General features: G+C 41.2%; 1 protein-coding gene across 1 annotated transcript in view; it reads right to left on the reverse strand.

The window, feature by feature from the left end:
* Window positions 1-5,220, reverse strand: part of acaca (acetyl-CoA carboxylase alpha) — a 77,442-nt gene extending 72,222 nt beyond the window's left edge. Inside the window, exons 1-2 of the mRNA XM_061247987.1 lie at window positions 5,036-5,220; window positions 2,515-2,773 (exon numbers count right to left, since the gene is read on the reverse strand). Of these exons, the coding sequence (XP_061103971.1) occupies window positions 2,515-2,744 (230 nt within the window). The 5' untranslated portion in view covers window positions 2,745-2,773; window positions 5,036-5,220. The remainder of the gene's footprint in view (window positions 1-2,514; window positions 2,774-5,035) is intronic.
* Between the last annotated feature and the right edge of the window lie 18,082 nt (window positions 5,221-23,302).

Here is a 23,302-nt window from a genome sequence, read left to right on the forward strand (position 1 = left end):
AAATTGGGTGGTCTGATACAAAAGGTGATATGCTCTAAAGGTTGTTTAATCTAGATAAAAAATACCACAAAATAAAAGCTGAAGTCCGGATCTGTTATCTCATTTATAACGTTTGACCTCAAACTAAATTGCCTTCAGTGAATAGCAAAAACAAAGGAATTGGCCTTGCTATTATAATACCTTTGGAGGACTGCATGTGCAGGTTTGCATACAGAGAAGGCTTTTGCTGTGAGCAGGTAAGGGTTAATTCCTGGAGTGCCACGTGCTGCACGAGCAGCAAACCCCATTGGGGAAACTCTCGGGAGGTCCCGCCTTCACAGGAGACAAGAGCCAATGAGGTGGGAGATAGGGGAGGAGGCGGAAGTGCTCCTCCATGCTCGACTGAAGGTGTGTCTGAATATCTGCCTGTGTTTGGCCAGATACAATGGCCTGACTTTGCAGTAACATGGAGGATGCCAGAGGCGGCCACGTGAGAGGGGCCTCCAGACTCACTGGGTAAACAAGGACCCCCCCCCCCCACCCCCACCCCTCACGCCCATACGAACCCCCGTTGGGATTATGCAACACTCTGTCCTAACTGCAGAGGTTTTCTCATCCCCGCCAGCAAGGAGAATGAGGGGAGAGGGCCTTTCTTTGTTCTTTACCGCCAGTCTCATTCTTATCAATACACCAGCATGAACTCACAGAGCATCTGTAAGAATATTACTGAAACAATAACTAATGTGTGGAGGCTAAAGTGCATCAACCTCATTATTATTATGAATAATAATAATAATAATAATAATAATAATAATATTATTATACTAATAATTTATATTGTGTCTTTCCAGAACCAAACTCGCTTGACGAAGTTAGGCTCAAAGAAGGATCATGATGCCAATAGGCTTTGAAATTCAAAATGTATTTAAATATCTTTTTTTGTCTACTAGCCTGCCAGATAACACTTTTGCATAGGTGACATAAGTGTAGTTGTGTTTTCAGAACCATTTTTATTTAAGTGGAGGGCCAGAAAATATACTTTAAATAGTTCAATTACACCAGTTTAAGAATGATAATTTGATTATCCGTTGGCTAATGCAGACAGCGCGTGCACTCATGCTAATCGCACCATAGACTCAAACCCAGTAGCCTACTTGTGTGCGGCAATATTCTATTCTCTACAGATAATATATCTGTATGAATAAACAAACACAGATGAATATCCACTAACATATCCACTGACAGTGACGCAGACACTGAAAACACAAGGATGATATCACCTTCTGAAGGGTTTATCAACCAAACCACATAGTACGAGTTACTGAGCACAAAATAACCGTGTGATTAGAGCTTGAAAGATTTGAGTGTCTGATAATTCACTTCCTCCAAACGTCACAGGTTGCACTGTCTGGGGTGAAGCACTGGGACCGCTGACCATGAAAGAGTGAAAGCTGTTTCGCCAGCTTTTCTATGATGATGCAACCAGTGCTGGAATTTTCACAGGCACCAGACAGAAGGAATCTGCATTGGGAAATGAACCTCTCTACTTGTCTGCGCCCTCTCTGTCCGTCTTTCTGTACTCCCAGCCATGCCACTATATGAGAAAACTCACTGCAAAAGTCATGAAGACTTTTAGCCACTGCGACCCCCTGCCCCCCAAGACTAATATTCTTTAGTACAATTATATTAAAACTTAGAACCGTTGATGTCTTCAACTGGCCATTAGTGCTGCCCTTCCCCTTTCCCACAGTTATAATGGGATCTGCACAGCTGGTGACACGAGGCATACGGAACGTGCACGAGAGAGAGAGAGAGAGAGAGAGAGAGAGAGAGAGAGAGAGAGAGAGAGAGAGGGGGGGGAGGGGGAGGGAGGGATGGAGGGAGAGAGAGGGAAGGAGAGAGAGAGAGACAGAGAAAAAGAGAGGAGAGAGAGGGAGGGAGAGAAAAAGAGAGGAGAGAGAGGGAGAGAGAGGGAGGGAGAGAAAAAGAGAGGAGAGAGAGAGACAGAGAAAAAGAGAGGAGAGAGAGGGAGGGAGGGAGAGGGAGGGAGAGAGAGAGACAGAGAAAAGGAGAGGAGAGAGAGAGGGAGAGGGAGAGGGAGAGAGACAGGCAAAAGGAGAGGAGAGAGAGAGAGAGAGAGAGAGAGAGGGGGGGGAGGGGGAGGGAGGGATGGAGGGAGAGAGAGGGAAGGAGAGAGAGAGACAGAGAAAAAGAGGAGAGAGAGGGAGGGAGAGAAAAAGAGAGGAGAGAGAGGGAGAGAGAGGGAGGGAGAGAAAAAGAGAGGAGAGAGAGACAGAGAAAAAGAGAGGAGAGAGAGGGAGGGAGGGAGAGGGAGGGAGAGAGAGAGACAGAGAAAAGGAGAGGAGAGAGCGAGGGAGAGGGAGAGGGAGAGAGACAGGCAAAAGGAGAGGAGAGAGAGTGAGAGGGAGAGGGAGAGGGAGAGAGACAGAGACAGAGAGAGGAGAGAGAGGGAGAGGGAGAGGGAGAGGGGGAGAGAGAGAACTTGACAGAAAGGAGTGACAGCGACGTGCTGACCTCAGGTTGTGCATGGGCCCATCGATGCCGTCGAAGGTCAGCTCGTACAAGCCGTCCGAGTTGACGGACGACGGCGACAGAGACCTCTCCTTCTCCTCCAGCAGTACGCCCGTCTTCACCGGGATCTCATCCTCGGAGTTCTCCTCCGACACGGAGCCGATGATGAAGTGGGAATGGTGGAGGTTGGGCGCCGTGGGAGCCTTCTGGGCGGGGGGGTCTTGCTCTGCCATGTCCGTGTCTCCTTGGCAGCCTCCAAGAACTGAGGAAATCATGAGGAAAAGCTCATTAAGAAAGGACCAGACCAGCAAAGCCAGCCAAGAGCCAACGACGCCCAGGGCTGTGAAGGGAGAAGTCACAGATGAGGCAACTGAACAAGCTAACCGCGGGAGCTCCCCAAAGGGAATGAGCGTCCGCCAGCCTCCTGCCAGTACCCAAACATGACATGAGCTTACATCACAGCCACTTCACCAATGGCTGCCGACTGCAAATGTGCCATCCTCTTCCAAGACATAAGGCTATTCAACTCCGCACTTTACACCTTTTAAACGCTCTGTGACCCACAAACAAGGCCGAATCTCCACGGGGGCAAATGAGGCTACATACTTTGCACAAGGCAGACGGGACATACTGCGTGTATGTGGGAACCTGAGAGGACAACAACCAGGGACCCCAACAGAGTGAGTGCTGGGATATATACTAGAGGCTCCTAGAGGTATTGACCAGGGTTTCTCAAGCCTAGTCTGGAGGGCTGCACGGTCTGCTGGTTTTTATGCTCTAGACTTAACATTGGCAGCCATTTTAAACCGCAGAAACCTGGTGAGGGGAGTTAACTGTAATGCATGGTTTTAATTGCTAAATTAAATGCAAAGGAAAAACCAGCCAACCCTGCACCTGTACAGAACCAGGATTAAGATGTCCTGGTGTAAACTATGAAAATGGTACGACTGAAGGCTCCCTGAAAACTCACTCACTCCCCATTCAACTTCAAAGAAGACACTTTCTTATGAACAGTTTATCATGAGCAAGACAGGAAAAATACAGCTATTTTTTTTATGAATACTTGTCTGCCATAATGCTCTTTAATGTTTTGTTTTTTAAAGCATTTAATGGTTTCAAAGACTTAAGCCAGGAAAACCTGGAAAACCTGCATATTGGGTGCCCTGCCAATCGCAGAAGTCAATGGTACATTGTGCAACTTATCACCTGTGCTGAATGACCTCATATTTCACAACACAACATATTTTCACAGTCTGCACCATTTAACTGCCTGTGGTCCACTCAAGGCCAAAGACAAGGAGACAAAGAAGTCTGTTGACTGTCACTAAACTTGGACTGTCAGTGAAACACAAAAGCAGAAATATTGCGAGTGGGAGGTAGCTAGGTATACGACATCCATCACAGCTGAAAAATATGAGCCCCCTTATTTCGGAACACTACACTCGTGAAAGAAATATGCATGCCGCGCGCTGCATCGACTGACTCCCAGTAATTCGTGTAAAGCAGTGTAAGGCAGTGCTTATTGCGGCGGATGATCAGACGATGAACAGACCAATCAACTGTAATGATTTGACTGGACATTGGCTAAATAAAATAAATAAATAAATAAAAAAATAAAAAAACGCCCCATCGACAATAAGTACGTACGTCGTAAATGCCCACGTTATATCTCCGAGTAAAATGTTATAATTGGTCAGAGAGTCATTCTTAGTCGCATCATCCGGCCCATTCTCTGTCGGACATTTAAGACCATTTAGGATGCAGCTACCAAAATGAATGGTGGCTGACTAGCGACAGCTAGCTACCGAGTGAGATTATTCAGAACTATTAGCCTAAACACTGTACTATATGACTTAATATCCAGTTCCAAATTGCCTCAAAAGAGCAAAACAGCCGCAAGATCTAAAGAGCTAAAGTAGGTTTACCCATGTACGTTACATGTGCTCACAATTAGACAGACGCACCTAGCTAGTACGCTAACTAGCTAGCTTGTAAGACCTGTAAAACACGCTCCTCACATTGCAAAACGCTGTTCGTCTGTAACTATAAACTACGGGAACAAGCTTGATTTACAAGAAGGACTAAACATGACTATGTTGTCAAATGTGTAACGTTAGTCGGCCAAATATAGAAAGATCTGACGAATATATCGCCTTGTTAGATAACTTACTTGAAAACACCCCATGGGCATAAGGTGCCGACAAACAAATTAAATTTGGGTTCGCGGACCTGAGTTCGCTTATAGGCTATAGTCTGAATATTCATTAATAGTGAATAGTTGCGAACTGTATTATTTAACTTAAACCTCAGTATTTAGCCCGTTAGCTGATATCGAAGGAAAATATACACTGATAGCGGACTACCTGATATCGCCAATTATTGCACAAATAAACAGTATGATGTACCTCATACCAGATGCACACTATAGGTGGGTAGCTCACTCAGTAAGGGCTCAGTTAGCTTTGCTGTCTCACGTTAACTACTAGCAAGCTATCTAGCTAAGGAGCTTATCTGAGTTACTCACCGTGAGCTATAAATCGGCAAGCAATCCTGAATCGCTGGTCCCCGAAGTATAATTGTCAGTTATATTCTAATTATTCAGTGCAGGTTTAAGGACATTTTGTTTCCTGGTGATGACAAAATCATATTACGTTAACCTGGTGCGTTAGTGAGAGCACACGCTTTGACAGCGACATCAGAGCAGTGGTGTGATGCGGTTGTGGGTTACTGCTGGCCATTAACCCCTGACCCCACTTGTGTAGCATCGCGCTGCGCCAGTAGACCAATCGGATTTGGCGATATGTCAGGGGCGGGCTGAATGAGGCAAAAGCAAAAGGGGGTGTGCCCAATAAGCGCTTCGTGCCTCGGTCCCACGTGTTTGCTACAGTATGGTCTGATCCGACCACCTACTTGAGCAGAATAATACAGTATGTTCTTTATGTTAGCAGAAGTGCTACTTGCTGCGGGGATGAATTTTCGAAATTGAATTTCAATTTGGTTTATAATCACATTATCGGGAAGCATTTTTAAAAGCTGTTGGATAATGAAAATCATGCTTTTATGGGTTAGCTACAATCGTATTCATAAAGCTAGCGTTTCAGATTTACATTATCCCTATTGCTCTCTTAAACACGAAAAGAAATATGCAAATATGAAGTAATAAACTTTATTATGACAGGTGATGTACCTATAATTTGATTTCCCCATGAATTGAATCAACAAATTAAGTCAACTTTGGCTATTCACTCTGAAATATTCTATATAGTAAACTGTTCAAATCTGTGTAATGGTTATCATTATATATTTTTTTATTTCGTTTTAACTTAAATTTCTCTTACGTTTGTACATATACTACTACTACTACTACTAATATCTTTGTATAGCATCTTTCATGCAGACTGCAGCTAAAAGTGCTTAACATATAGTATCATATAATGAGATGTTCAATCTACTATCTGGGGCATTAAAATGTATAAAGTGAGCAAGAGTAAGAAATTTAATATAACATTGCCAGGGAGATTTTGATAGCAGAGTGCTGTGCCATCCACCCTTGATAGCAATGATAATGCTAAAGGAGGTCAGCTTGCATCACACCAGCAGCTGCTACAGACACGGTGCCAGGGCACCGTGCTCCTATTAAACACACAGTGTTGTCACCGGTTGGGCACCTAACCCAGACAGCCGTGCACTGCTGCCAGTTCAGGGGCAACTGTACAAAGTCAGGTAACTCCAGAACAGCGGAAGATAGGCCAATTCAGACGGCTCAGTCAGCAGTTTTTCTCAGAACTATGGCAGGTGTAAACCAAAGTACTATGTGAAATGAAATGATAGATACCTCACTGCGCTATTTTCCAAAGAAGGACTTTCTTTTAGTGCATTGGGATAAGTACTAGTTCATGCTGGTTTATGCTGGTATCAGCATATTTCAAAAGCATATACAGCACTGTGAAAGTTTTTTTTTTCTTTCCCCCTTCCAAAATTTAATTTGTTATTGCATATTTTTTCATGGTTTCAGATCTTTAGAAAAATGTGATATTAGACAGAGTAAACACAGAACAGATCAATTAGATGTGGGCTTGCTTTTGTGTTTCGCATTTTATCTTGCTACATAACCCAATTAGGCTTCAGTATCAGCTCATGGACAGATGACCACACATTCTCCTTGAGAATTTTATGGTCCAGAGCAGAATTCATGGTTCCTTCAACGATGACAACTTGTCCAGGTCCAGAGGCTGCAAAGCATCCACATAGCATACACTAACATCATGTTCGACTTTTGGTTTGATGTTCTTATTGTGAAATACGGTATTTGCTTTACGCCAGACATAATATTGTTCAATGCTTTCCACCTTTGACTCATCTGTTCATAGAACATTATCCCAAAAGTCTTGGGGATCATCCAGGCACCTTTTTGCAGTTGTGAGATGCGCATTGGTGTTTCTCTTATTAGCAGTGGTTGCTATTCTCTCACAAATCCCTTCCTTGCCCAGCCTCTGTCAGGTTCTGTGTTTTTTACTGTCTGTTCTTTTTTTACATTACATTACATTATTGGCATTTGGCAGACGCTCTTATCCAGAGCGACATACAGTTGATTAGACTAAGCAGGAGACAATCCCCTGGAGCAATGCAGGGTTAAGGGCCTTGCTCAAGGGACCAACGGCTGTGTGGATCTTATTGTGGCTACACCGGGATTAGAACCACCGACCTTGCGTGTCCCAGTCATTTACCTTAAACACTACGCTACAGGCCACCCCATGTCTAAGTTGTAAGCATTTCCGTGTATTGTTACCCTCTATGCTTTCCATAGTCTCCTCATAAACTGTTATTCGTTTCACCTGTTTCACTTCCTGATTGTTTCCCCACACCCGATTGCCATACCCTCTTGTTATCTGTCTTATATAAATCCCTCTGTTTGTTTAATATATTCTACCATGCTGAAACACCAATTTTTTTATTGTGGCTAAGGTGCATGACTGGAATGCGGAAGGTTGGTGGTTCAAGCCCCGGTGTAGCCCTTGTCACTTGCTTAGTCTGAAAACTGTAAGTCGCTTTGGATAAAGTGATAAGAGTGTCTGTGCAATGACAGCGTACAACTGGCAGAGCAGGTGTACCCTGCCTGTGGACTGCTTATATTTCCATGCTCTATAGATTAATATGACATGTACTGTATGTAAGCATCAAAAGTGATACACTAGTCTTCGGTATACATGGTGATATACTTAATTATTTAGGACGACAATCCTAAATTTGTCTGAAGCTTCACCTTTCTGGTGCTGCTGGGTTGGTTCACCCAGTTAAGACAGTGTTCTAGATGTGTCCGGCAGCACAAAGTTGAGTATAATGCAGCTGAGGTGGGTGGTATTGTCTGCACACTATTAAACTGAATTGAAGGAGGTTGCAGCAATGAGACTGTCTTATGAATATAATTGCATAACCCTTTCAGACCCTGTGCACATTACAATGTACACCACTTGTTTGCCCTTTTTTTCATTTTTCCTCACATTAATCTATGAAAAAAAAAAGTCCATTGAATCTTACATGTTACATTTGACAACTGTTCAAACCTAGTGTCCGCTGGAATGTACAAAGAAATAATAACTAAGATTGGAATAAAACATTTTTTGGATGCATTTGGGGTGGGGAAAATGCATAGTTCAGGTCTGAAGGGGTCAAAAGAAGAGAATGAGAAAATAGGGGTAAAGATAAATTAAAAAGCAAATCAGGTTTCGTTAAACCGATTGTCTTTCAAAATATCGTTTTTAAGCTTTAAAAGCCGACTGTAATGATCCCTGAGCTTTTTTTTTTTTTTTTTTTAAAGGTTTGTCCTGATCTTATCTGTTAGTGTGCAAGGTGTCACACACCTATGGCAGCTTGAGCAGTTTGAGTTGATTGCATCACTCAGTCTTCTTTCCCAACAATAACAAGTAATCCTGAACATGAAATAAGGTCAAAGGTGAGCACACTGCATTGGTGAGCTTCTTAATTTGACCCATACAGAATGTAAGCAACACCTTGTCAATCAAAGTGCTATTGGCACCATTTAATTTGTCATGTCAAAATGCATACATTTTGATGCCTAGATCATTAAAATGTGTCCAGCCATTCAAGTTCTACACTGAAAAAACCTTTTTTACATTTGATGTGACAGCTATCTTGAAAAATAGCCGCCATTTTGGATTTTCAGGTGGCTACTTTTTTTCTGAAAAAGTAGGTCCTAGGCATTATTCATGCCAAATTTGGTGCTTGTATCACAAAGTGAAAGATTCTTCTTGAATATTGACTAAATCTGCAGCACTAATGGCAGGTTTACTGTGCTAGCTGGATCAGTGCACTAAAATCTGGAATCTTCCCAAATCTGGAACATGGACCGAAGTATAAAGAACAGTTCCAGGTTCTCCTTAGCGCATTTATCCGGTTAACTCAGTAACCCTATAAACATGTATCCAGTGAACTCAGTATTCCTGTAAACATTTATCCAGTTAACTCAGTAACCCTGTAAACATTTATCCAGTTTACTCAGTATTCCTGTAAACATGTATCCAGTGAACTCAGTAACCCTGTAAACATTTATCCAGTTAACTCAGTATTCCTGTAAACATTTATCCAGTTAACTCAGTATTCCTGTAAACATTTATCCAGTTAACTCAGTAACCCTGTAAGCATTTATCCAGTCAACTCAGTATCCCTGTCACTTTGTGAAACAGCACCCCTGTCCCTCAAGTGGATTTTTCTATCCCAGCAGGGGTCTCATTTATAAAATGGTTTATAAAAAAAACTATAAACACAGGCAGTGGGTGAGCCAAAATGTCAGTGAGCCTTTTTCAATGATAGGAAGGGATTTAGAATGGTCTTGTAACAATGTTTTAACACAAAAATCTTACCTATTGTACCTTTAAAAACTACAAACACAGGCAGTGGGTGAGCCAAAATGTCAGTGAGCCTTTTTCAATGATAGGAAGGGATTTAGAATGGTCTTGTGACAATGTTTTACCTTACCTATTGTACCTTTAAATAGTGATTTACGGAGGAAAACATGACTACATAGTTACTTATAAAATCCCACTTTGATGTGGATATGATTGTATGTTTGCATAAAGTATATCCTAGAGGTAAGTTAATGACCTGCTGGTTATGTGGAGGTATTGTACTGCACACTTCAGAAATGCATTTGAATCCCTCAAGTGGGCTGTGTTTCTGCTTTAAGAATAACATTAATTGATAATCAATATTAGTTCTGCAAGAATCATGGTCAATCCCACGTGTTTTTTATTTAAGACACGCAATAAAATGTCATAAATAGTGTGCTACATGAGAATGATCATTCAATCATGGCTGCACTGCATTACTGGAGTTCAAAATGAAGTTCATTTGAGATTTATATATCACAGATGCGTATAAGTAGCCAATACACCACTTTAAACCAAGCTCGATTATTTCTTATAAATCAAGTATAAGCACAACTTGGGAAAAGCTCTTAAGGTTACAGTTAAGATTAAATCCAAGAACGTTTTTATAAATGAGGCTCCTGCTGTTTATGGCACGAAGCCCTTTGGTACATTAGGCTGGCCATGACAAGTAGCATCAAATAAAAAACCTGCAACCATCTGCATCAAATTTAAAACCTTTGTGCTAGCCAGCATGGCATTAAAGAGGATAGCCTCTATATATTTTAAAGCATAGACACAACTAAGCACATACTGACTCGACTCTGTTCCACACAGCCTCCAGGGTGTCCGGTCTACCAACTCTTAGCTTTGCATTTAGTCTGCGATAACTGAATGTTTGACAATCTAGCTGATTGTGTTAACAGTAGAGCTGATTCTGACACTTTTTGTTACAGTTATTGTGCAAAGGGTAATTACCCTTTATCTGGTTTCTGCTAGCATCACATAAATGGCAATACTACTCCTACAACTCCTACTACTACTACTACTAGTAATAATAGTAGTAGTAGTCTGTTTCATGGGCACATGGGATCTGAGATGTGTGTTACAGTCTACTGGCAGCAGAGGCAGCTTGTGGAACTCCAGCAGGAGTATAGCTCACATCCATGACATTCAGCTCATCTATATCCCTTCAAGTCACAAGAGGGATATAACACACTGACTCCACATACTCACAGGTCAAAGGCATAGTTCATGGAACTGGAAATCTTAATGACGTGCTAAAGATGCAGCCTATGTTACCTCACAGTTCTGCGTAGGTGAATGAAGAGGAGAAAAACTTCCAATGAAATGTAATTATTCAAAATGCTATAACCCTATAAAAAAAAAGAAGACATTTTCACTGAAATAGAAAACAAAGTGATTAATTCAAATGATAATAACAAAAAATTAAATTAATTAAAAATTAATAATAATAATAATAATAATAATAATAATCATCATCATCATCATCATCATCATCATCATCATCATAATCATAATCATAATATACTTTAAGTGGTTATAAGTATTGGTTGGGAAGTATTTTATTTACTGATGTGAAGTATTTGGAATGTTCAAAGTTTAAAGTGGCCAGGTATCTGCAGGAATGTTTTGTTCACATTTAATCAGCATCAAATTTCAAATACTGTATATATTTGGTCCAACGTGCATGGCAGCATCAGAACAACACCACCTCCTGGTGGCAGTAACATGACATAGCCCTTATTTTACTGAGGATTACTGTATTTCTCAAGGCAAACCTTCAGGTGGGGACAGTGATATGTAGAAGAAAGGTCAAGAAGGCGTTTTTGCACTACCTGCAGCAGACTAAGTTGCTTGGAAAGAAAGGCAAATAAACCTTTGGCAGTCTCCATTTCTCAGCATACTCAAGACACACTTGCCAGCTATGCTAAATGCTGAAAAAAGTATGGGTAACTCAGTTTCCCCCTCTGTTCTATACTATTAAGAAGACCATTAAAGGTTATCAGGTACTTTAAAAGTGATTATTTAGATAACCCCCGCAGTTGAAATGTAATTTAAATAAACTGCCAGATAAAACATTATTTTTGGTTAAATACTTTTTATTTTATTTTTTGGGTGGTTATCTTTTTTCTGGACAGTTAAGACAAATGACCTTTGTTTGTGATAAGGTGTAGTACACCTTTATGTCCTGTAGATGGCAGCAGAGGCCACATCACGACAGGGCAGTGCCTGTTTTGGTTGGCGGTCACGTTTGTTATCAGCAGCTTTTAAAACATCTTAGCCCATCATAGAAAAGCAAAACTGTCCTCAAATATAGCAATATTGACTTAGTTCACAGCCAATACTTTCCAAAATATGGTATTCATTGTAAATTACTGAAATGTTATTGCAGTTAATACATTTTAGTAATTTATGTTATTAATATATACAGGAATACCATATTTTGCCAGCTATGCATCACAGGACATGCATCTTGTTGAAATATTTCAGAATTTATGGTCAAATAATTTTACACTATACGTATATGTACAGCTATGAGTCTTTTCCAATAAGCTGTGATAAAATAAGGTCAGAGAATTCATCCACCTAGACCTTTTTAAGATCATTGATATACTTGGGCTTGCACAAATGGACTGCCCTCTTTAGGTCAGACAACAGGTTCTTGATGGGATATAAATCTGGAGACTGAGATGGCCATTGCAGGACATGGTTGTTGCTTTCAATTAACCGTTTTTGAGTGGATTTTGAAAATTGACTTATGACCAAGTCTCAGCTTCCAGATTTTGCGGGACAACCTGATTCTCTGCCAAAATTTCATAGTACTTTGTTGCCTTAAGTGGTGCCCCTGGACTACTGGCCACAAAACATCTCCAAAACATCCACGATCTACCTCCACATTTCAAAGTATGTATGAGGTGCTTCTCCAAAATATGTTGATGAAGTGTATGGCCAAAAAGTTACATTTTGGTCTCATTTCACCATAGTACTCTCTTCTGGTCATAATTTAAATTATGTTTGGCCAACAATGATGTTTGGTTTTGTTTGTTGAGCTCAGTAAGCTTCTTTGTGCCACCCATCCAAAGAGGTTGTTGGTATATTGATCAAATTTCATAGTTCTTTTTGAGACTTGGAGACCGCAAGCTGGAACCAAGCTCTGTGGTTCTATAACCATGATCCTATAACCATGATCCCTGGGTTCTTTATAGCCTCCATTACCACCTTCCACACCATCTGTGGAAAAAGAAATGCGCTTGCGTCCTTTTACAGGCAAGCTTGCAACATTTCCGTATATGATTTAAAAAAATTATTATTATTGCTCTTACAGTTCTAAATTATGTGTTTAACACGCATTACCAGACTTATGACGATCAGTTACTATCTGTCTCTCTTGAATTGACAATTCTCTGGCTTTTCCCATGCTGATGGATAACAACAGAATTTTGCATGCTTGTTACCTAATATTTATACTCTAGCAAAACAGGACATGGTGGAATGACACAATATAGTTCCTTTTGACTGAGATTAACGAAAATAATTAAAATTATATTGCTTAAATATAACTTTGTTAGATTTTTTTTAAATGTATGTAAAAAAGTATTTAGATTACTAAATAAAAGACATTGAAACATTAGAGTAAATGTACTGAAAAAAAAGTATATTGTTTTCCCATATGTTTGAAAATAACAGATTATTTTCTGTGTTGTTTATTATACGCAGCCTATCAAGGGTGCCAATATTTCCGGAGCTGACTGTATATTATGTACACATACCGTAGAGCACTCTCCTCCTTCTTTCCAGATATCGAGAACCTGCTGAAAATCAAATGCGTTGTAACAAACACCCAGGGTATCGGGCAGGCTGCAGTGAAAGGAATCTGTGTTGATGTGCTCACCCATCACACAGAGGAACATATTGCTTACAACCGGCACAATGGCCCGGGAGTGACTTCTGTTACACGTTCCTGGAGACTGGCAGACTGTTACAATGGGGACCCGGGGGCCGGGGCTCCGTACCGCCAGGGAAGAAGGGGAGGCGGGCGGCTCCGGTTTCCCTCCATCTCCAGCCTCGCTGATTGACGCTGCTGAATGGGGCCTTTGAAGCGGGCTCCAGTTTTAATTAAAGCGTTTGCCTGGCTTCGCAGTGATCTGTGAAAGCCCGTGATAAATATTGAATCGGGTTCACCCGCTGGTTACCGCGCGAGGGGGGGGGGGATAAACAGGTGCTTTGTGAGAGGGGCCCCGGGGAGGGTGTGGAAGGTGCGGGGTGAGAGGGAGCGTATCCGCGCCTCTCTCCCTCTCCCTCCGGCCGCGCCCGGAGATGGGGCGGGAAGCGGCGGCTGGCGGAGGAGTGCCAGTGCCTCTGGAAGCCGGCGACCCCGCCGCCCGGCGGAGCAGTGTGAGGTTTCACGCGGCGGCGCGGTGTAGCTGGCTCTCTCAGGTGTCTGTAATGCGGTGCTAAAAAGCCCCGGCCGCCCCTCTCCCAGGCGCCCTTTCTTCCCCCGGCGGGTCAGGCCTGGGTATCGGGCTACCAGCGCCGAGTGGTGGAGCGGGCTCAGGGCCCAAGCCCTGCCCTGCCACGCACAGGGAGGAACACACTGCCACTATTCACCTGTATCTACACTTAGAAATCCTATACAGTATCCCTATTCACCCGCACCTACACTCATAAATCCTATAGAGTATCTCTATTCACCTGTATCTACACTTATAAATCCTATACAGTATCTCTATTCACCTGTATCTACGCTTATAAATCCTATACAGTATCTCTATTCACCCGCACCTACACTCATAAATCCTATAGAGTAACTCTATTCACCTGTATCTACACTTATAAATCCTATAGAGTATCTCTATTCACCTGTATCTACACTTATAAATCTTATAGAGTATCTCTATTCACCTGTATCTACACTTATAAATACTATCTCTATTCACCTGTACCTACAGTTACAAATATTATACAGTATCTCTATTCACCCGCACCTACACTTATAAATCCTATACAGTATCTCTATTCACCCGTACCTACACTTATAAATCCTATACAGTATCTCTATTCACCTGTATCTACACTTATAAATCCTATAGAGTATCTCTATTCACCTGTATCTACACTTATAAATACTATAGACTATCTCTATTCACCTGTATCTACACTTATAAATCCTATAGAGTATCTCTATTCACCTGTATCTACACTTATAAATCCTATAGAGTATCTCTATTCACCTGTAGCTACACTTATAAATACTATAGAGTATCTCTATTCACCTGTAGCTACACTTATAAATCCTATAGAGTATCTCTATTCACCTATATCTACACATACAAATCCTATATAGTATCTCTTTTCACCTGTATCTACACTTATAAATACTATATAGTATCTCTATTCACCTGTATCTACAGTTACAAATATTATACAGTACATGTATTCACCTGTATCTACACTTACATACACAAATATAATGTATCTCTATTTACTTGTACTCACAAATACTTATGTACATCACATCTCTATTCAGCTGTACCTGCACCTACATATACTATGTACCAAATCTGACCTGAATATACTTACAAACATCTCTATTTACCTGTACCTACACCGACAAATACTATTAACTCTATGTATACTATTCACCTGTACATGCACATACAAATATAATTTATGTCCCTTATAAATACTATATATCTCTATTGCTCTGTGTCTACACTTACAAATGCTAATATTTGTAAAATGTTTAAAGAATGAAAATGTTTATTATTTTTGCATACTCTGCAGTATATTCCAAACTAACTTTATAAGAAAAAAATAGGACAATCATAAAAATGCAACATCTCTATTAAGATCACATTTGTCTCAGCTTTATTGCCCTGTAAAGCAGTAATATAATTATAAATCAAGATAAAGAGGCCTATAGGCAGTAGCACATTTCTTCCAAAAGATTAAGTGTTCGCATATCAGATAATAGTGGTTTAATATGAATAATGTAATGTAATAAACCACCAGCATGAGTGACAAAGGAAATGCATAATAATGGAAAAGATATGTCCATAATGAACATTTCTATAACAGATACTATTTATTCAGTGACATATAGTGACTCATCCCTCGCAGTATAGGGGACCTGGAATAAGTCATTCTCACTATCCAGGGATATGAAAACCCACTAACTAATGAAACTTACCCTACCTGTTTATGTGTACTGGAATCACATTGAATGGTCTATGTAGCCACCAGACGAGAAGATAAAGGACAGTGTTTGACACGAGCAGACCATACCTCTCTAGCACTTCCTGTGAGGACCCGGGCCTTTGTGTGAGACAAAGGGGGGACGGAGTGGTTACGATGCAACAGCGGGAGGACGAGGAGCAGAGAGGCGGGGGCGTTTTTGGGGGGGGGGGGGGGGGGTTTGGGGGGCCGTTATCTGCATTCCTGGGGTGTCTTCTGGCCGCTACGGCGTGAGCGGAGCCGAAACTGTGTCAGGCTTCATCTGGGCCGCGCGTAACAGATACCCTTGTGTCAGCTGTTTCCTGCGTTGCCGCTGACAAGGGCCCCCATTCACCGCGCCGGCCCTTCATCCCCCTCCCGATGAATAAGTAATTATTCCATACAGGAGGCAGGATACTTGGAACCGGCTATTTAATGTGGCAGCAGTGGGTAAAGCGATCCGCGGGCGGAGGCAACCGGAGCCGGGGCCCGTAATAATTCCAGCAGGGCCGTAACCGGAGCGCGTTCCAGGGCCCTGTTCATTTGGCGCATCAGCGAGGCCTTTATCCCGCTGACTGACAGCTCGGGAAGGGCTCACGTTTACCTGCACTCTATCGCGCATTGTAATATTTAATGGCAAACACGACCGAGATGGGCCACGGGTAATCCGAGCCCGCCTCTCGGCCGAACCCGAGGCTAAGAGACAGCTTGATCCCTGGTATTGTGGTGAAACACGCCGTGACTCTGCGTTTGTTTTGTGAGGGATGTACTGTAGCCTCGCCGATCTCGCTATTGAAAGGGGGGAGGGCGGGGGGGGGCGGACGACGACGACAAAAGCTTAAAAAAAGAACCTGAAGGGTGTGAGGGATTTACTACGGAGTATATATATCAGGATGCAAGTGTGTGGCCTTGTTGTGAACAATGAGAGGTCCCGGCGCCGTTGTTAAAACGGAGCGCGGGACGAAGCGGCCGCGATAAGGCCGGGCTCCAGAGAACGGGGAATAGCCGCGCGGTATCGTCGATCTCTCGACATTAGCAACGTTTAGCGGGAGAGTGAGTGTGAGCGGGGCAGCCTTTAGCTTCAGATAGCCTTGGGTTTACTGGCTGCACCCGGGCCCGGCATTGGCACACACCTCGCTTTAAGATGAGATAATATGAACACGGAAGCCGAGCGGAAGCTGTATGTGCTTCGCACATTCAGTCAGTATGTAGCAGCCAAGTGGACAGACACCAATTCTTCCGGCATTTAACCCCCCTATTATGTTTGGGGTCAGTTTAACCACATTCAGTGTTTGACAGCTCTTAAAAATCAGTTAACCCTGTTTCATGTTGATACTGTATGATTTTTCTAATTTGGTGGGATTAAATGGTAAACATGCAATAAGCATATTGCTATGCTAAGTCCTGTACTAACCTGTGGGGTTCTTTTGACCCTCTGCAACTGAAAATCTTAACATAATAGCAGGGTTTAGATGCATACTTCTCTAAAGCCTGCTCTGGTCAGCATGTGGCTGTAAGGATACTTGGATGAAGCCAAACTGACTAACAAAAGTAAATGAGCTTAATAGAGCTGCAGCATTTGTTTACATGTGTGAAAGTGCTGACACTTAAAGACTGGATAAGAGCTTGTTTTACTAAGAATATTGTGGCCAGTACAGTCAACTTCATCCTTGGACACGCAGGGGAACATTTTGAGTTCCAAACTGCTGTGAACAAAACAAATAGCGCTTTTAAAGAAGTATTTAAAAGAAAGAGCATGACGATTAATTTTAGAAAGGCGATAGTATAAATGAATCTACTATGCTAAAACTTACACTACAACGGACATTCAGTAAAAACAAAATAAATTATATTTTTGAGAAACATTTCACTGCAACTTGTACAAGACTTATATTTAAAAAACCTTTTTGCTGGGAGGATAAGATTTAACACAGGAAATGATGCTATGTAACAGAGCAGGTCCAGTTTTTGGAGATACTGTAAGCTATGTAAGGTCTAGATGTGCAATAAATTAAAGCAGGTTCTACAGAACAGTAGCCACCAACTCCAGGGAAACCTGCCAAAGTAACTTCTTTGTCCATTCCGCCATATAATGCGCATTTTAAGAAATATATACTATTACCGTTCATAAAATGTGTACAGTTATGTGCTTTAAAATATGTATTTCCCCAAAAAACTGGGTTTACAATCATTGGCACCCTGGTTTAATACTTTGGGCAAAAACCAAAGATGACAGTTGAGTCTTTACCTACAATTGGATTTTTGACCATGCTACAATGCAGAACTTTTCATCATTACATTATATTACATTATTGGCATTTGGCAGACACTCTTATCCAGAGCGACATACAGTTGATTAGACTAAGCAGGAGACAATCCTCCCCTGGAGCAATGCAGGATTAAGGGCCTTGCTCAAGGGCCCAACAGCTGTGCGGATCTTATTGTGGCTAGACTGGGATTAGAACCACCAACCTTGGGTATCCCAGTCATTTACCTTAACCACTACGCTACAGGCCGCCCAGTATGAAGGGTGTGAGGTCATCATTGATAGCTTTGGTTTTGTAGCGTTGGCGTTTTATGGTTCTTTTTGAGACTTGGTGACCCCAAGATGGAACTAGTCTCTGCAATTCTAAAACTGTGATCCTTAGGTTTTTTTAAAGGTAAAATAGGTATGATTTTCGCGTTAAACATTGTTACAAGACCATTTTAAATCCCTTCCTATCATTGAAAAAGTCCCACTGACATGTTGACTCACCCTCTGCCTGTGTTTATAGTGCTTAAATTCTGGTTTCAAAATATACAGTTGATGGGCCATCACTCTGTACAAAAACATTGTACAGCAGTACAATAATTCAAGCTCATTGGTTGAAAATTGGTTGCCACAGCCAATGTGGGTGCTTATTCGGATTGTTTGCATGTAGCTGCCCAAATTGCACTCCAGACAAGCTATCGCTGCATACTATTGTTTATTACCCAAGCGAAGACTACATATCTAGTTATAATACAATACAATACCAGTTTGCTATCGGTAGCAACAAGCAGATTAGGCATAGTTAGCTCGACGAATTTACAAATATAGGAACGAGACAGTACACGGCAATACGAACATAGTAACAAGCGTTGCGAGCCTCAGCTGGATATTTGTAAATTCGCCAAGCTAACTAATAGCTCATTTGATAACGGACTGGTATCGTATTCTTTGCTTGGATAATAAGCAATAGTATACAGTTATCGCTTGCCTGGAGTGCACTTTGGGTAGCTACACGTTCCTTTTACCTCTTTACGTTTTCAATCGTGCGTTTGGCTAAACCGTTATTTGTCTCAAACTGTAAGTTGCAGTTGCATCGTTTGTGGTACACTATCATATCTTAGTTATATAGCCAGCTAGTTCCATAGCCAAATAAGTTGCTTGCTCATAATATAATTGGTTAGCGAAAGTGAAAACTTCGATAAAACAAAACATATAAATAGTGTTTAGTGCAGCACACTAAAGCCAACATTTCATAAAGTCACATTTTCTTACAAGAACACGACGAAAAGACAGCAGGTTCTGTTGCGTTAGTCACTGTTAACTTTCCAAAACGGTGCATGTTGTGGTTTGAGGGTGTTTGCTGCTTCAATTCCTCTCTTGACCGTTATGAGTCCGAAATTACCTATTGTACCTTTAATGCCGCCCTCACCGTACATGGGGATGTGCACTTGCATCGTCTTCCTGGCACATTTGCAACAAATTCATGTGTTTTACTTTTTTATTATTGCCCTTACAGTGCTAAGTGGTACATTTATCTATTTTTCAATATCCATAGCTTGACTGGCTACCTAATTTTCATTGGTGTCTTGTGAGCTCAAAATTGGTGTGACCCAAAACATTCCTTTAATCTAATAATTGATCTCAACCCGTTTTCATTCATTTATCTTGATTAACAAGCGTGTCAATGATAGGACTAATCAACTGGCAAGTAACACACTGCTTCTTTGTATTAAAAGATAGATTCAAATTATCAGCTAAATGCATTTTAAACACTAATTGGCCTAGCCAACACAATTAAAAAAGATACCACTCTGTTATCTACCATGGCTGCAGGAAGTGTTTACAACCTGTTAAAGTTGCCCGAGGAGCAGTTACAAAGTACTAACTGGCAGACTTTTGTACATGGCCTTTTCCCTTTTTTATTATTTTGAGACTGTACACAATTTAATTAAAAAGTAGTCTTGCTTTAAAAATTGTGTCATGTCTAACCATTTAGAGGTCAGATTCACTTCCGTTCACTTTGCTATTCATTGTAAAAGGCTTTTTGACCAGGGGTGCCCACATTTTTGCACACTACTGTATATCAGCAATATTTCTGGAACACAAAAAATATGTTTTGTGTAGAGAATCCACATTCCAAATTGAATTTAGTCTAGGACTAGGCTTAATCAGTGTCAGTGAGACTGGCCCATAATGTTTGTGATTTGTGATATAAAAGCACCCAAGCAAGAACATTTCCTGCTGATAGCAAAGTACATAATACCCAGCCTGCTCTCTGCATGTTGGGGCTGTGCGCTTTCAGAGGAACAGAGTCATCATCACTCCTCGGCGCGGGCTGATCCACTCCCCACACTGCCTGCTTTCACAGAAGAGCCATCTTTCACCAGCCTCTTCTCCAAACACAACACTCGACCCCACACCACTGCCAAAAAGGCAAGACTAATGGCCGCTGCAATTCTCACGCTATTTCTGAAATAAAACAACACCGTCAAGTACTGCAGCTGAGTGCTGCACTATCAATTCAGGGTCAGTTTAAAAGTGTTTTCAGACTTTTGGGAAGATATAAAAGATGTGTAATGAAGGGAACTCTTGTTATAACAGGTCAGATATGCTCTGGAAACATTAAACCTTGGGAAAGTGGCAGTGGTATTTTCAGAGAACCAGCTCTGGTCTGGTTTTTATGTCTGAATACTGCTGTCAGCACAGAAGTATCATTAAAATAATTTTGTAAAAAATGTAATATGACAAATAAAACAATAAACGGACATTTATATTATAAAGTTGTAGTTTTCCATTTTTGTTTATGATGTATTCTGAATATTTCATATCCTCACTTCATTGAAACAGAAGCAAACAGGGGCTTCATTTCTAATTTCCTGTAAGAAGGTACAGTATTAGTATAAGCTGGTTACAGAACCACAACAGAGTTTACATTAGCTTGTTTCACAATTATTTAGGAAAAAGAGCTCTTTGGGGACAACACATAGCATACAGTACACTAATAAAATTATGTTTCAATTATACTTTAGCTAACAGCAGACTACAGCAGACCTACACCTGGTCCATATCCCCTGTCCTTTTGGCCTCTCCCATAATCCCCTGTACTCTCTCCCGCAGAGGCAGTCCAGACACTTGATTTCCTGTCGGAGGTTAGCCGTGTCATCAGGGTCCCAGGTGAGCGGACACAGAGGATTATTGTGGCAGCGTGCTAACTACAGATTAGCTGTGTACAGGCACTACTGTGCATGGTTCAGGATAATATTTGAGTGCAGATCACTACACTCTAAAAATTCCAAGTTCCTGAAGGAACTTTTATGGTTTTCCTTAATTTGTCACTCCGGTTAATAGGTGCCTCCAGGAGGTGCCTCTTTCACGGTTCTCTGAGGAACCTTGAGGAAATATTCAGGGGTTGAAAGGTGTCTGGAGGAATCTGTTATGTCCCATAATAATAATAATAATAATAATAATAATAATAATAATAATAATACATTAATAATACATTAATAATAATAACAACAACAACATTGACATAATCAGATAAAAACTTTCTTTTTGTTTAGAATATGTAAAACAAATACGAGTACATATCAATAAATCTATAGTCCATGACAGTTCATTCAATTAAGGAACCTATAGTGGTTTTTTTTTTCTTTTTTCCTTTTTACAGTGTACAGTTCCAACTTCCAGTACAAGCATGTTGTGAAAAGGAAAAGTGAAGTACAAGACATATCACGTCTTGCGTTCATGTGTGACTATAGTGCTCTTATCGTGCTGTGTCCTGCTTCAAATGTACATTGTGAAATATAATAATTGGTATGTTTCCAGTATAAGGCAGGTAGTAACAGAGTGGGACCACACCAGTACTGGGGAGATTTGGTTGGGTCTTAGGGACAGAGGCTATGTGCCAAATGTTTAAATATTAGGTAGACAGTGGGCGCAAAGCTGCTGGCACAATATGCTCAGCTCTGTAATATGCCTTGCTGTCCCTGCTGAAATATCGGCATTTATACATTTTTTCACCTTGCCAAATTTATCACCTAGCATTCTAGTATCAAAAATAATAAGAAAATTCTTTATCAAGAATAACCCCTTGAGATGGACCATCTAGTTTTCAAGGGGGTCCTTGGCGACAATAATACAATATAAGCACAATTAGACAAAACATTAGCCCAGTTGGACAAAACATTAAAGAAACGATACATGTATGTACTTGTGAGTCGGCTAGATTTCGCCTTGTCTTCATCACCCAAAAAAGGCATATAATATCTTGATCTGGGCAAGTTGCGCCTTTGACATCATGTTGCAATTCTACTCCTTAACCACTAGGTGGATTCAGAGACCACACATTGCAGTCCAGACTAATCTGCTAGATAGTTTCTGCTTCGCACGTGTACGGTTCATATGGTAGTTTGTTGAGAATGACAGAAATGAATATGTTGCTTTCATAAACGTGATGTGGAAGGAACATGTTATATGTTCCTATATATAAAATTCAATGTCAGCTACATGCTGGCGGGTGTATTACTTTCAGTCAACCAATAAAAAGCGGCTGTAATGCATTATAGATACCCAACTAACCTCAGAGGAAAGACTTGCCCTTTTTCTATATCCTCTTTCAACTTTCACATTTGTGTATAGGATTCCATTGATAAATACTTTGTCCTCCTTTGTTTACTCTGCTATTGGCATGAATAATTGAATTCCATTCATGCTCTCTGCGTGGATGAATACTCCAGGGGGCCATGTAACTTTCTCAAATATCTGTGTGTGTGTATGTGTGTGTGTGTGTGTGTGTATGTGTGTATGTGTGTGTATGTGTGTATGTGTGTGTGTGTGTGTGTGTGTGTGTGTAGGCATGTGAATGAGTGCATAGGAAACAAATATACATACGTATGTATATCTACGATAAGAAAGGTTTTCCTTTTCGAGTACTATTAAATTCATAGATTTTAGATGGACAAGATTGTCACCATGAAGATGCACAAGTGGCACAAGGCTGGCGCTTGTACTGTCCTTAAAACATCTTTGTTTTCTGTTTCTGTTTTTTTTGGTAGAAGGACATGCATTTCTGTTTGAATATTTTTCAACAGACATTTATTCCGTTCCACAGAATTGTTTACATTTGTAATGGTGAACGCAGGAACACCACGGTTACCCATTAATATTTCATTTCCTTTCAAGTGGTTTAAACGTAAGAAGACTTTAGCAGGGGCCGTCTGTCGCCGACCGCCTTATCCGTTCGTGTGGGATTGAGGAATAATGGCAAATCTATATTTCCCTGACAAGCTCAGGGTTTGAAGGTTTTTAAGGCCCACACAGGCCGGACCTCCCCCTCGAAACCACACAACCCCCCCCCCCCCCCACCCTCCCACCTCCCCCAGCCCCATTGAGAGAAGTGCCATAAGTGTGCGCCAGGGAG

The sequence above is a fragment of the Conger conger genome, chromosome 7 (genome assembly GCF_963514075.1).
Source record: "Conger conger chromosome 7, fConCon1.1, whole genome shotgun sequence".
NCBI classification, from domain to species: Eukaryota; Metazoa; Chordata; class Actinopteri; order Anguilliformes; family Congridae; genus Conger; species Conger conger.